The sequence below is a fragment of the Heterocephalus glaber genome, unplaced genomic scaffold (genome assembly GCF_053883595.1).
Source record: "Heterocephalus glaber isolate CG9 unplaced genomic scaffold, H.glaber_assembly_v1.0 deba00001720, whole genome shotgun sequence".
Classification (NCBI taxonomy): Eukaryota; Metazoa; Chordata; class Mammalia; order Rodentia; family Bathyergidae; genus Heterocephalus; species Heterocephalus glaber.
The window spans coordinates 8,202,193-8,214,327 of record NW_028258433.1 but is presented as its reverse complement, the minus strand read 5'-3'; the positions used below and the strand labels follow the sequence as shown (position 1 = coordinate 8,214,327).

General features: G+C 38.9%; 1 protein-coding gene across 3 annotated transcripts in view; it reads left to right on the top strand.

Annotated features, from left to right (window-relative positions):
• The window catches only part of Dclk1 (doublecortin like kinase 1), a 381,164-nt gene extending 370,297 nt beyond the window's left edge, over positions 1 to 10,867 (top strand). For all 3 annotated transcript variants that reach the window (XM_004854738.4, XM_087199508.1, XM_087199509.1), the window contains one exon: positions 7,487 to 10,867. In XM_004854738.4, the coding sequence (XP_004854795.1) occupies positions 7,487 to 7,651 (165 nt within the window). In that variant the 3' untranslated portion in view covers positions 7,652 to 10,867. The remainder of the gene's footprint in view (positions 1 to 7,486) is intronic.
• Positions 10,868 to 12,135: the final 1,268 nt, after the last annotated feature.

Genomic DNA, 12,135 nt, shown 5'->3' with positions numbered 1-12,135 from the left:
GATATGAGATATTCTAGATAATGTGCCATTTTTAGTAACCCAGGAACAAGTCTATCAGCAAAATAAGTCTTAAATTTTCATAGATTTTCTTAAGACAAACCATACCTGTGATGGTTCTTTGGCTCACTAGTAGCATGAAGAACAAATGGCAAGGTTGCCTAGTTTGTCACATCTATAAGAAAATCAGAGGCTGCTGAATAGAGGAAGCATGTGATATTTGCCCACTGGAACCCTAAGTCCATTGCCTACTAAGTGGCCATAATCATAGTCCTTTGATGAGAGGCCATCAGAACCCAATTACAGAGCAAAGACAATTGGCATTCTCATAAGAAGCAGGTCAGCAGGAGAAGCCTACATGTAAGACTGCTACTGCAGAAGTATAGGGTCAACTTGCCCAGAAAAAAATGAGGAATCCTACTCAGGAGAGTCACTCTTAGGAAGTCATCTGGAAGGCCACTCAATTGGAGGTCACCACTTGCCATTTGAATGGTCATCTGTACCTAGGGAAAATCTACACCATGTTTCCAGATACTTTACAGTTTCTGGTGAGGTGCTAAAAGGATAGGAAAGCAAACCAAAACAGAACTGTAAAAAGCATGACAGTGAGCCCAATAAAATGAGGAGGGTGGATATTTCAATTGATTCGTCAGTTTAATTTTACAAGCAAGCAAAACATTTCCAAAATGGCAAGCAAATTGTAACTTAGTCCCTGCAGAGTGAGGGTAGGCAAAGGAGAAGGTTCCTGAGATTAATGCCCCAGCAGCTGCATCCCTGGTGCAGTCTCCTAGGTGGTATGAATAATGGATGGGCTAAAAGGCAAAATGCACAATAATGTTCTTTTATTAATGAAATGAAGACTATTTGTGATGGCTAGCAATAAATTAAGAAAAGCAAAAAAGGGAAAGCAGTCAACATTTGCCTCTGAAAAATGTAGTTGCTTAAATCCAATAATTACACCATGACAGAAAACATTGTCTCACAACTAAAATGAGATACATCCCTTGTGAATCTTCCCCATATTGCAGAAGAGAAATATTTTTGATCCATAGACTGTAAAGCTTATTGTTTGCCAAGAGAAAACATAACCCATTATAGTAGATTGATGGTGATATTAAGCATATTCATAAAATTTCATAGGTGAAAGTTTCCCTTGGGATCATGCATGATATCCCACTCCTTCCTTCAGTCTGTGGGCCTGGAAATCAGGCTCAGTGTGGTTAGAAACATGTCCAAGGTCACATAATTAGCTGAGCTAGGACAAAAAGCTAATTCTCCTGACTTCTACCTACTGCTGCTTCCGAGGGGATTAAGCCATAGCTACCAGACAAGACAAGCATTACAGAGATGTGGGGTGACTCAGATCAGCAAATAAAAAGCTACTGCTTCAGTTCCTATTCTTGACTCATTCCTAATCTCCACTGGGACAGTTTTCCTTTAAAACTGTATAGATCTATCAGATGGATAGTTCATATGTATTTATGCTGATTTCCAAGTTCAATGTCAGACACAAGGATTTAAAATATTTGAGCATTGTGTGTAGCATAGGGTTATTCCATTGTAACAGAAAAGGCCACAGGCCAAATCCATTCAGCCTATCTATTGTTAGACAAAATCTCCTGGTTAGGCAAGCATTGTGTTTTCACTTACGTATGCCTGGTGGTATGGCAGGCATTGAAACACAATGCATATTAATTTCTCTACAATTTCCAGTTGCTCTGCATGCAGCTACCTGAGTTGTTGAAGTAAATGGCATTCTTTCACCCTTCTTCAGTTTTCACACTTGCTCTACTAGCTGCCAGGGGCTTTATGATAGTAAAAAGCTTATAGTGTAAGGTGGGTCTATGCAATGCTTCTGTGTAGGGCAAGTTTATATTAGTTCATTTCTCTATGCCATCAACTATTTGTTCTTTCAACCAAACTCCTTCGGGCCACTGGATAGCTCTCACCCAGTACACAGCATAGCAGTTGAAGTAACCAGGTTAGAGCTTCGTATTTGGTTATCGCTAGTCAACACCAGAATCTTTTGAGATTTCTTGCTCACCCCTAACCTGTGATAATTAGCACAAAAAGATGAAAACATAGTCTTAAGATTCTCCTAGGAGCTCTTAATGAAGTGGTAACTTACTGAGGAGACATTTGGGATTTCTGCTGCAAGTCCATTCATGCTGGCTCCAACAAAGCTATAAACCATGAACAAAATAACTCATAAATAAGTGTTAATGGCACCTCTCTACCTGAGAATATCCTTACTTTGCAAAACTAAGTATAAGGAAGAGTGATACTATTTGCTTGATATCTGGAAATATTTCAGGACTGATAAATCTTTCTGTTAAAATGGTTGAAAGGCCCAAGAATTTGTGATGCCACACTTCAGAAAACAAATTATGTTTCAAATGCTTTGAAGGCTGGAGATCAACAGTTCAATAACCTATTTTATGGCAATATCTATCTATCTATCTATCTATCTATCTATATATATAACATATAGTTCCTTTTTCTTGCTAAATTCATCAGTTCTGAACTGCATATGAGGCTATAGAATTTAATTGTGAAAAATAAACTTCACATATTTTAGAGGCAAGTTAGTTTTATAGTCAATTAAAATTCTAAGGACATATATGGCAGTGCTTATACAGTAAATTTTTTGAAGGGACAAATGCATGGATATGAGACTATTAATTTAATAAGACATAAGAATTTGATCATCTTTGAACGGTCAGTTGTATACCTAAACATTAACTTTTAATACTTTTAACTCTTTTGTGTTATAGAGCTGCTTTGGATTCTAAGTTTTGTTGTTATTATTCAGAAAATACATATTCACCTAAAACAATTCTGCATTAATTAAGAAGTACATGATATCTGCCTAATATGTATGCCACAGTCTGCTAAGAATTCTCAAAAATTAAGTTTCAGATGGTACCATAGAGCAATTTACATGGTATTCAGGAAAAATGCACCGAAGATCACTATGCAATTAAGTGCCAAAAGTTTGGTCAAGACAGTTCTTGCCTGAGGGATTAGTAAAAAAAAATATGATGCTGTAGGTGAAATGTGGTCAAGTCTTAGATAATAAATAAATGTGTGTGGGCAAAGAGAAGGAGAGGAGAGACCATTTCACGTTGGTAAAGAGCTGAACCAGGATGCAGAGGTGAGAATGACTAAGTACATTCAGAGATACACAGGACTGTTTGATGGCAAGTAAGGAAAGCACAAACCAAACTGGCTTTAGCAGAAAGAAAATGTATGGTTTTATGTAACCAGAAAGGTCCATGGATGGGATCTGGCTTCACTGATGGATAGATTCAGAGTTCAGTTCAAGCTTGCTTTCTTTGCCCCCAACCTGACTTCCTTCAGCTGGGTTTAGTTTGACATCAGTGTACCAGTATGTGGGAAGCACCTCTTGGCCTACTATTCTCTCAAAAGTGAGATCCACTATAAAGTTGAAGTCCTAGCAAGAGACTCACTTGCATTCTACTGATTGGGTCTGGTGCCCATTCTGAGCCAGTCATAGATATTGAGAAATGCAGTAAGCTCAGTCTTGCTCTGGTATAATCCCATACTCACCTTACCCCCAGAATGGAGTAGAGTCATCTTCACTGGAATCACAGATTATGGGAGTGAGGAGTTCAAAGTTCTAAGGTATGGTTAATTAAGGTAAGCAGGGTAAATGCATGCTGTCCCATAAAATCCAGTGTCCACTAAAAGGAGACAATCAGCCTACTGACTTTACAGTAGAAAACTGTACTGTAAGCACATTGCCAAGGATAGTACAAGGAATTGCCCTTTATGAGGAACTGTAAATAAATCAGATCTTGTGCAAATTGACCTGTCAGTTGTGTGCAGGATGTACTAGGCATTAGGTGTTCCGAAGACAAATGGGTGACCTCTGTTGGACTTTCCCATATTTTAAAGCCACAGAGCCATGGAGTACCTGTTGTGTGCTGTGAACTGTGGAGAAGGCAGAGATATTTAAGACTTGATCTTGGCCCTTCAAAGAGTCTACAATGTGGTTAAGGAAAACAGTGTCAATAATGGTGTAGGCAGGATGAATGGAGGTAGCAGTACATAGTAAACTGTCTGGGAATAGAGAAGGAAAAAAGCTTATAAAATTAACCACAAATCTATGGAGCTGGGGAGAAAGCAAGCCAGCGGCCTGGGAGCAGAGACCTATGAACAGACACCCTCTGAAACATCTTTGAGAGCAAATCAGTTGGGAACACTCAATGTTAATTGCCGTCTCTGAGGCTATTATAAGGATGGGCAGGAAAATGCTTCTCTGTCATGAAACCTAGGTCTCCCTAGGAGTTTACAGGCCCTGAAATCTATAATGGGGTTAGACTCAGTGAAGAGTGACTCGCTGTTCCTGAAAAAGGTTTATTCCTGATGAGCAGCCTAGGGACACCCTTATCTTTTGCCCTCTCTGGGGTCAGTCTTCTCCCCTGAATGGGAATGGAGAAGAAGTGAGCTACTAGAATACAAGGACTCTGTTTGATCCTATTTCAGTAGATTTCGGAGTAAATTAGAAGATATCGCTTGGGCCTTGTGCAGGTGACGAAATGAGTTCTGCTCCTTATTTAATAGCAGTGCAATATTGGCAAGTCTCACTGCACGCTTGGGCCTCAGTTTCCCTGCCTATAAAGACAAAGCTTTGGACAAAAATGCTTTATAAAGCATTTTTTAACTCTAAGAGTCTCTAAATCCAGCAGAAACAATCACCAAGTCCTTATTTTATGACACATGATCATGACCAAGATATATTTCCAAGCACTCTTGCCATGAGAATACTAGACAGCAGGCAAGTGAAAGTACAGGAGCATTTGAGCATGAGGGTTTACCTACAAAGGCAAACATTTAGAAAGCTGCTAACTAGAGAGATTTGTTAGGCAGAACGGACCTCTTAAATGGGGACAGGGCAAGATTCTAGGCAGAAGGACAAGTAAGGAAGAGACTGTTACTTTCCGTATAAGGATGTAAAGAAGTGAATGTGAAAATGAAGGTAATTAGATTCTCCAAGCATGGGCTTGACATTAATACCATCAGCTTCTACACAAACTGGATTTAAGGCATTCGTAGAAAAATGTCCTGTTTCAGTGGCTGCCACCAAGGATATGTCTTGGAGTAACTGAATAGATGATCTTAAATAATCTTTGGTCAAAAATTGATGAGTATAGACCAAGAACTATATATATGAGGGTCCTTAAAAATTGATGAGTATAGACCAAGAACTATATATATGAGGGTCCATAAAAATTCAAAGAAAGGGCCAGGGATTTAGCTCAGCGGTTCCAGCGCCTGCATGGCAAGCGCAAGGTCCCGAGATCGATACCCGGTACTAAAAAAAAAAAATTCAAAGAAAGCCAGACCATAGCGGTGCACTCCTGTGATCCTAGCATTCTGGCTGAGGTAAGAAGATTGTCAATTTGAGCCTAGCCTGGCAACTTAGTGACTTAGTGAGACCTTGTCTCAAAAGTGAAAAAGGTATGTGAATGAGGCTCAGTGTAAAGGTCCTAGGTTCAATCCTCAGTTAAAAAAAAGAAGAATCAAAAGTGTGTGTTGATTTTAACAAGCCACCTATTTAGTCATTGTGTGTGGAGCTGTATTGAATATCCGGACTGTGTCAATGACAGTGAAGGAAGGAGGGGAAAACTCTGAATTAAGTTGTAACAGGGGCTTTGTTTTACATTAGTTTCCTCTGACCTACAGTTATTCATTTTAAAACACTATCTTAGATCAAACTGTAAAAATGAAAGAACACCTTCTGTTTCTGGAAATCTTGTCTGTTTAGAAAGCATACATACTTTTACCTACAGCAACTCTGTAGGGTGTGAAGGAATTATTCTTGCTCCTTATTTAATAGATGAGAGAAGTGAGTGAATGGTTCATCCACCCAGGGACATACAGAGCAGGACACAGAATTCCTGACCACAAGCCTTGGGCATTTTTCTCCCTCACATCTGACTGCCTGTGTTCACTAGTCAAAATTCAGCCCAATACAATGATATTTCCTTCCTTAAAAAAGAAATAGAACTGTTTTTTATGACTAGGAGAAGAGTTTGTGTTACTCCCAGAATAAGTACAGAATGCTTTTTAGGTAAGTCAGACTAAATAGACATCTGTTTTTCACAACATTCAACTCTACACAAACAGAACATGCTCAGTTTGCTTTGAAAGCCAAATACCATGTGTTATGACTTTACAATGTTTTAAATAAAGTTAGGAATTTAAGTTTATGATGCTGAACATATCATAAAATCGATGGGTATAAGACCAAGAACTATAAATATGAGAGTTCTTAAAAATTCAACAAGTTGAAAAATCAAAGGTAGACATTTCAACAAACCAGTTATTGAATCATTGTATTAGCAATCTAGTGAAACAAAGTGAATTATTAAAGTTTATACTCCTCATTGGTTTGTAACCCTGGGATTCTGTGTGTGGATAGCTTTTAAAGTGGATCAGTTCAGCCTAATGAAGCCATTTACTGTAGTTGTTCTGCACACTGTGTCTATTTCTCTCGTTATTACTTCATTTTGGGACTTTGATTGCTCTATTTTAGATCTAAGATTGTTCTAATGCTGTACAGCAGTTGTATGAGGGGTTTAGTTTTCACTTTGTTCTCAGAACCAGGCTGGCTATAAATTTATTTGAGTTCTTTGAAGAAGCTAACAGTAAATTCTCAAGAGGAAAAATGGTGGTGTATATCCCCATAGAGGAAAGTAATCTCTTAAAAGCAGAATAACCTCCAGGCTACCTCCTTTCAAAGAGGGACTTTCAAACAAGGACGGCTTCAACTTTTATATGTGTTCTATATTTTTCTTCAGGCTTTGTACCTGTTCTTCTGTTTTTTTGTGTAAGGTTTCACTGTAATGACCCTGTTTCTCCCCACACCCATTAAATCTGTGAAGTCATGCTGTTCCTCATTCTGATGTAATAATAACTTCCAGAGCTACAGCCAGCTAGCACATCCTGGGGAATCATCTGAGGTTTCCTCAGAAAAATGCGGCATAGCGACCAAGAATTGGGATTCTTACAAAAGTAAATCTCAGTTTCATATTTGCTGCATAGTAAGATGAAAATGAACTTTATTAAATGAAATCCATGAGAACATTTACATTTGGTTTAACTGCACTCAAAGTCATGTTCAATCTCAGGCATTAATTTCATTAAAATTCAACCAATCCTTCCCTGAAGTTCAGCCACACTCCTCTACCATCAAGGGAAATAGATGTGGAGCTAGCAGAAGTCTGGACAGGGCTGGGGAGAGTTCCAACCTGTGACATCATCCATCCTGCCTGTGCCTGCTGATGTCATGAGCCCTCCATGTGAGGGAGCAGAGAGCTCCCCAAGAGTGGAGACTGTTGACCAAAGTGAACCATCATGGACCAGTTAACTTGGCCAGCATGTTTTTCCAATGTTCTAGAAAATTTCTCATGCCATTTCCCTCGGCCTAATTGTCCTCTTTCTCATTTTATGCCCCTGCTAGACCACCGCTCTTGATAAGGAGAGGCAGGTTTTCCGACGAAGACGCAACCAGGATGTGAGGAGCCAGTACAAGGTGCAGCCAGCTCCACCAGAACTCAACTCGGAATCGGAAGACTACTCCCCAAGCTCCTCCGAGACTGTTCGCTCCCCCAACTCACCCTTTTAATGAGACCCTTTTACTTAAAGTCCTAGCTTAACCCTTTCAGACACTAGATTTTTTTCCCCCAAATTTCTGTAAAACAGTTTCATCTGATCTATCTAGCATTCAATGCTTGAATGGCAGAACAGAGAGCGTGTTTGGGGATACTTTTGTAGTAATTTCCCTTTTCTGAGTGAGACAGCACGTGGGGTTGTGAAGATGGTAATTTGTCACTAATAAGGTCCTTAAAGGGTTAAAGCTAACTTCCAATTTTTTAAACATAGAAGCAATGAATGTTTTCATCGGTCAAGCTAGGATCTGCAATATGTAATATAGCACATGTTAACCCTCTGAGTGCAGAGAATTTAATTGAGAATCTTTGCCAAGAATTTTTCAGGCCTTTGGGTGTAGACACACTTTTTTTTTTTTTTTTATTTTGCTGCAGATCAAGGAGTGCTATTAAGATGTTGAAATGTCCAGACAAGAAAGGCATCTAGAGTGATAACTTGATTGTTCTTTCCTATGGGTTTAGAACATGGCTGGTTTATACTTTAGCATATGCACCCCTTCTCCTTCACAATTCCATTAAAAAGGAAATCATTTTTCTTCAATATAACCATCTGCTGCTGTGGGTTGTACATACAGAATGGGCTTGTGACAAACGGCCTGACCCAAGAAATTGACAATACACCCTCCCCTGAAATTTTCTCTCCAGGAAGATGTATTGATGTTGCCCCAGAAATGCTGCTTCCACATTAGCTGCTGCTAGTGCCAGTGCAGACCCCAAGGCTTGTCTTGTGCTTGGTGAGTGAGGGTCTGTGTGCTCAGAATCAGACATCTGCAGAAAAGAAGCAACCAGTGGAAAAGAGCAATAAACTGCCAGGTGCTCTATGGGGTTGGAATTTCAAAAGAAAGAGGAGATAAGATCCTGTGCTTTTTTCTTACCTGCTTTTTCATGATACTGTGGTCCTCAGTGTGAAGCCCACATGTAGTGTGAAATCCATATATTGAAGAGCTGGGTTAGAGGCAAGTGCTTTGCAAAGTGGCTGAAAAGAAAGCACAGTGGAACACTATCCAGAATGGTTTCTAAGGAAATAAACTAATTACACTTTTTTTGTGTGTGGAACTGGGAATTGAACCCAGAGCCTTTGGAGTGAGCTGCATCCCAAGCCCTTTTTTGCTTTTATTATTTTGAGACAAGATCTTGTTGAGTCACTAAATTGCAGGGACTGGGCTCAAGCTTGTGAGATCCTTCTGCCTCAGTCTTCCAGAGTACTGGGATTATAGGAGTACACCACCACACTTGACTATATGTGCACACTTAGGTTACCTATTTAGTTTCCCATGAAGAGCAGGATATAATGCCCCAAAAATACCCCTGAGGATAAACTCGCATTCCCTGGGATGATTTTTTTAATACCACACTCTTTAACTGTCCAAGGAGACATTTTTCCCCCCTTTAGAGCCAATTCTGAGTGATATCTGTATTTTCACTTCTATTATAGAATCTCTCTCCAAGCCAGGATCTCCAGGCCTGAGTTTGATCTGGAACGTGGATTATTTCAGAGTGAGTGCCTGCTGCTTCCTGTTCACTATGGCAATACTCAGAGAGAAGAATATAGAGGTGTCTGAGTCAGGACCCAACTAATGTCCCCCACTAAAGTTTGCTCAGCTCTGTGACCCAGAAGACATCAGTCAGTGATACCTCAAAAATTTTAACTGGATAGCTAACAAGACTTATTTTATCAGTTTTAAATATATTTTAGTATCTGAGAGTATCAAAATTTCTGAATGACCTTTCTATTCAAAGTCACTGATTTTCAACTGCTGCTTTTTACTCTTCAGCACTTAAACTACAGTCTACATTCATAGAGATTTTTAAATCACAACACATCATTACCTTTGCAACACAGACTCCCAGATATCTTTCTCTTCTGCTTTAAGTCCAGAAATGATAACACATGAAATCATAAAGCAGCATAAATCAGTAGATCAGTTCAAAATGGTTTGAGGGGAACAGGGAATGGGACACAGAACACCAGGAATCATGTTAGTTCGTAGATAGATTACATGTTAGTAAAGGGTACTGACCTGATCAGAAATTGCTGCTTTCTCTGGAACAATAAGCAACACACTATTCCAAGGTTGAGTAGTAGCTATGTACTTGGCCACAACTCTAAATGTGTGAATGTAAAGAATCCTGTGGATAGAAACCTACTTGCAGTAGATTGTCATTTTCCTTTTTTTCTCTCAATTATTGCTTTTTCTGTGGGCATTATATGTGTTGCTACGGCATTCAGTGTCCACATCTACAGTGCATGGCGTAGGCCTTTTTCCACTGAAACCTGGGGCAATGCGGGAGTGTTTTCAGAACACGCAGAGCACAGCTCAGAGGAATGCAGGGCTCAGTCGGCATGATGATCATGGTGCATTGCTGTAGAATCTGAGTGATCTATGCTGAATAAACAGTGGAATATGACCTGTCAAGTAGAAATATTGAGTAATCAAATGAAATGCAATCTCTCTAGCACTAAGCAACCATGATCTTGAATGTCAGAGATGTACTCAGAGGGTTAACAGATAAGCACAAGGCATGCTGATGATGTTGGTGTATCCAGATTGCTTTGCTCTTAGCCAGTGCTTTCTAATTTTTTTTCTCAACATTCTTGGGATAGTTCAAGTTATAAATAATTAAGTGGTGGTGTTCTCTGAGGAATTTCTATAACCAAATTGATCTTATTTTTTACTTTATTATAGAACAAATATGTACAATTATGGCAGTGTATCTCTGTAATTATCAATTTAATCATCACCACAAGTGTTTCCATATTTTTTCCACGTATTTAATATAGCTCTTATGGTGGTGGCCTGGGAATGACAACTGTCTTTCTTTTACTGGCACATGACCAGCCATATGGTATTTTCAAGGGAATTTTACGAATCAGTTTTTCAGTTTGATAATAGACTAGTTAAGGAAGAACTCATTCATTACTTGCATCATGTAAATCATCTCTGTAGGTAAGAACTGTTCATATTAATGAACACGTTTTTTTTCTCAGCATTGTAGCAGAAATCATTTTATTTCTCATGATTACTGAATATGTGATTTACTCCAGATCATTAGAAGAAAAAGTAAGATTTCAGTGATGGAAAATGTTTTTACCGTAGCCCTCATCTAACTCACACGTGGTGCATATTAAAATAAGCAGAGAAAAGGAAATGTGAATAAACTACTGAAAACACTTTGTGTTTTGTATTCAATGAGACCTTCCTGCACCTCCTCAACACCCCTATGGGGGAGTGGTTAACAAGCCCATCAGATATTGTTGAAAGAAAGCAATATATCCATGAATGAAAGCTAAAATTGCAATCCTTTACCCTTTGAGGCATATTTCAGTTAGAAAAGAAAAAAGAAAAATTGACTTAGGGGGTCACAGAGCTACCGTCTGACCAAGGCTTGAGCACATTAAATCACCATTGTTTGCTGGCCAGTGGCATCCATTAGACAACTCTATCCCCTGTGCTGAAGCACGACTGAGCTGAGGGAGAGCTTTCTTAATGTTATTGTGTTGCCCCTAGCCCTTCTCTGGGTAAGGATCTGTCAGCATTTCCATGATAAACTCCTATTCTCAAAGGTTTTTAATTTAACCATAAAAATGTGCCTGAGGCTGAAGTTCGCTATCCAGGACCTATGCCAGAGTGAAGGTACACTTCCTTCTCTTCCCAAATTCTTCCCAATTTTCCTGAGAAAAGAACAACAACAAAAGAATCTGGCATGTCTCCTTAATTGTGATGTCAGAATTTTGGAAAGACCCAAGATTGAAGAAAGTAGTTTAAATGTAATTATTCATTTGGATGTGGTTTATTTTTTTCTTTCAAGGAATCACCTGGCATATATTTAGATAGCATCTTTTCTATAATTTGTAAGTCATTCAAATTACATTCGTACATTATTTTTTTTGTTCAAAGATTTTTTTAAAAAACTGAAAGTTGGCAATTTAAAGGCCAGCCTTTCCCACATGTAGTCTGCCATTTCCATTAGGAGTTTGAGAAAATACTCTCAAATATACCCTTACTTTGCATGCAGTGTAGAGGGTTTGCTATGTGCTTCTTTGGAGGTAAAGGTTTCCTTGTTTAATCACCAAATTTCATGAAATCGTGCTAGCCTGTGGGAGAAAACAGTGATTAAAAGTATTTCCAAAAGTAACATTTTTCTTAATTCAGATACAAGGACAGTGTAAAACAGCACCCACACTTTTTTGTTTGTTTAAAGGCAAGTAAATCATTGAAACTTGAGGACACACTAAACATTTGATTACTGAAAAGTGCTTTAAAAATCGGCTCAATGGTGCTTATACATGGAACAAATGGGGTCCCTGGGACTGCCAGAAGGAATCTTTAGTTTGTATGCCATTACGTACTAAAGAAGGACGTGCTTTTAGGCCAGTCTTTTATTTTTTAATCATCTCAGATATGCAAGCATCTATCTAGTAACATTAAGGGTCATAACC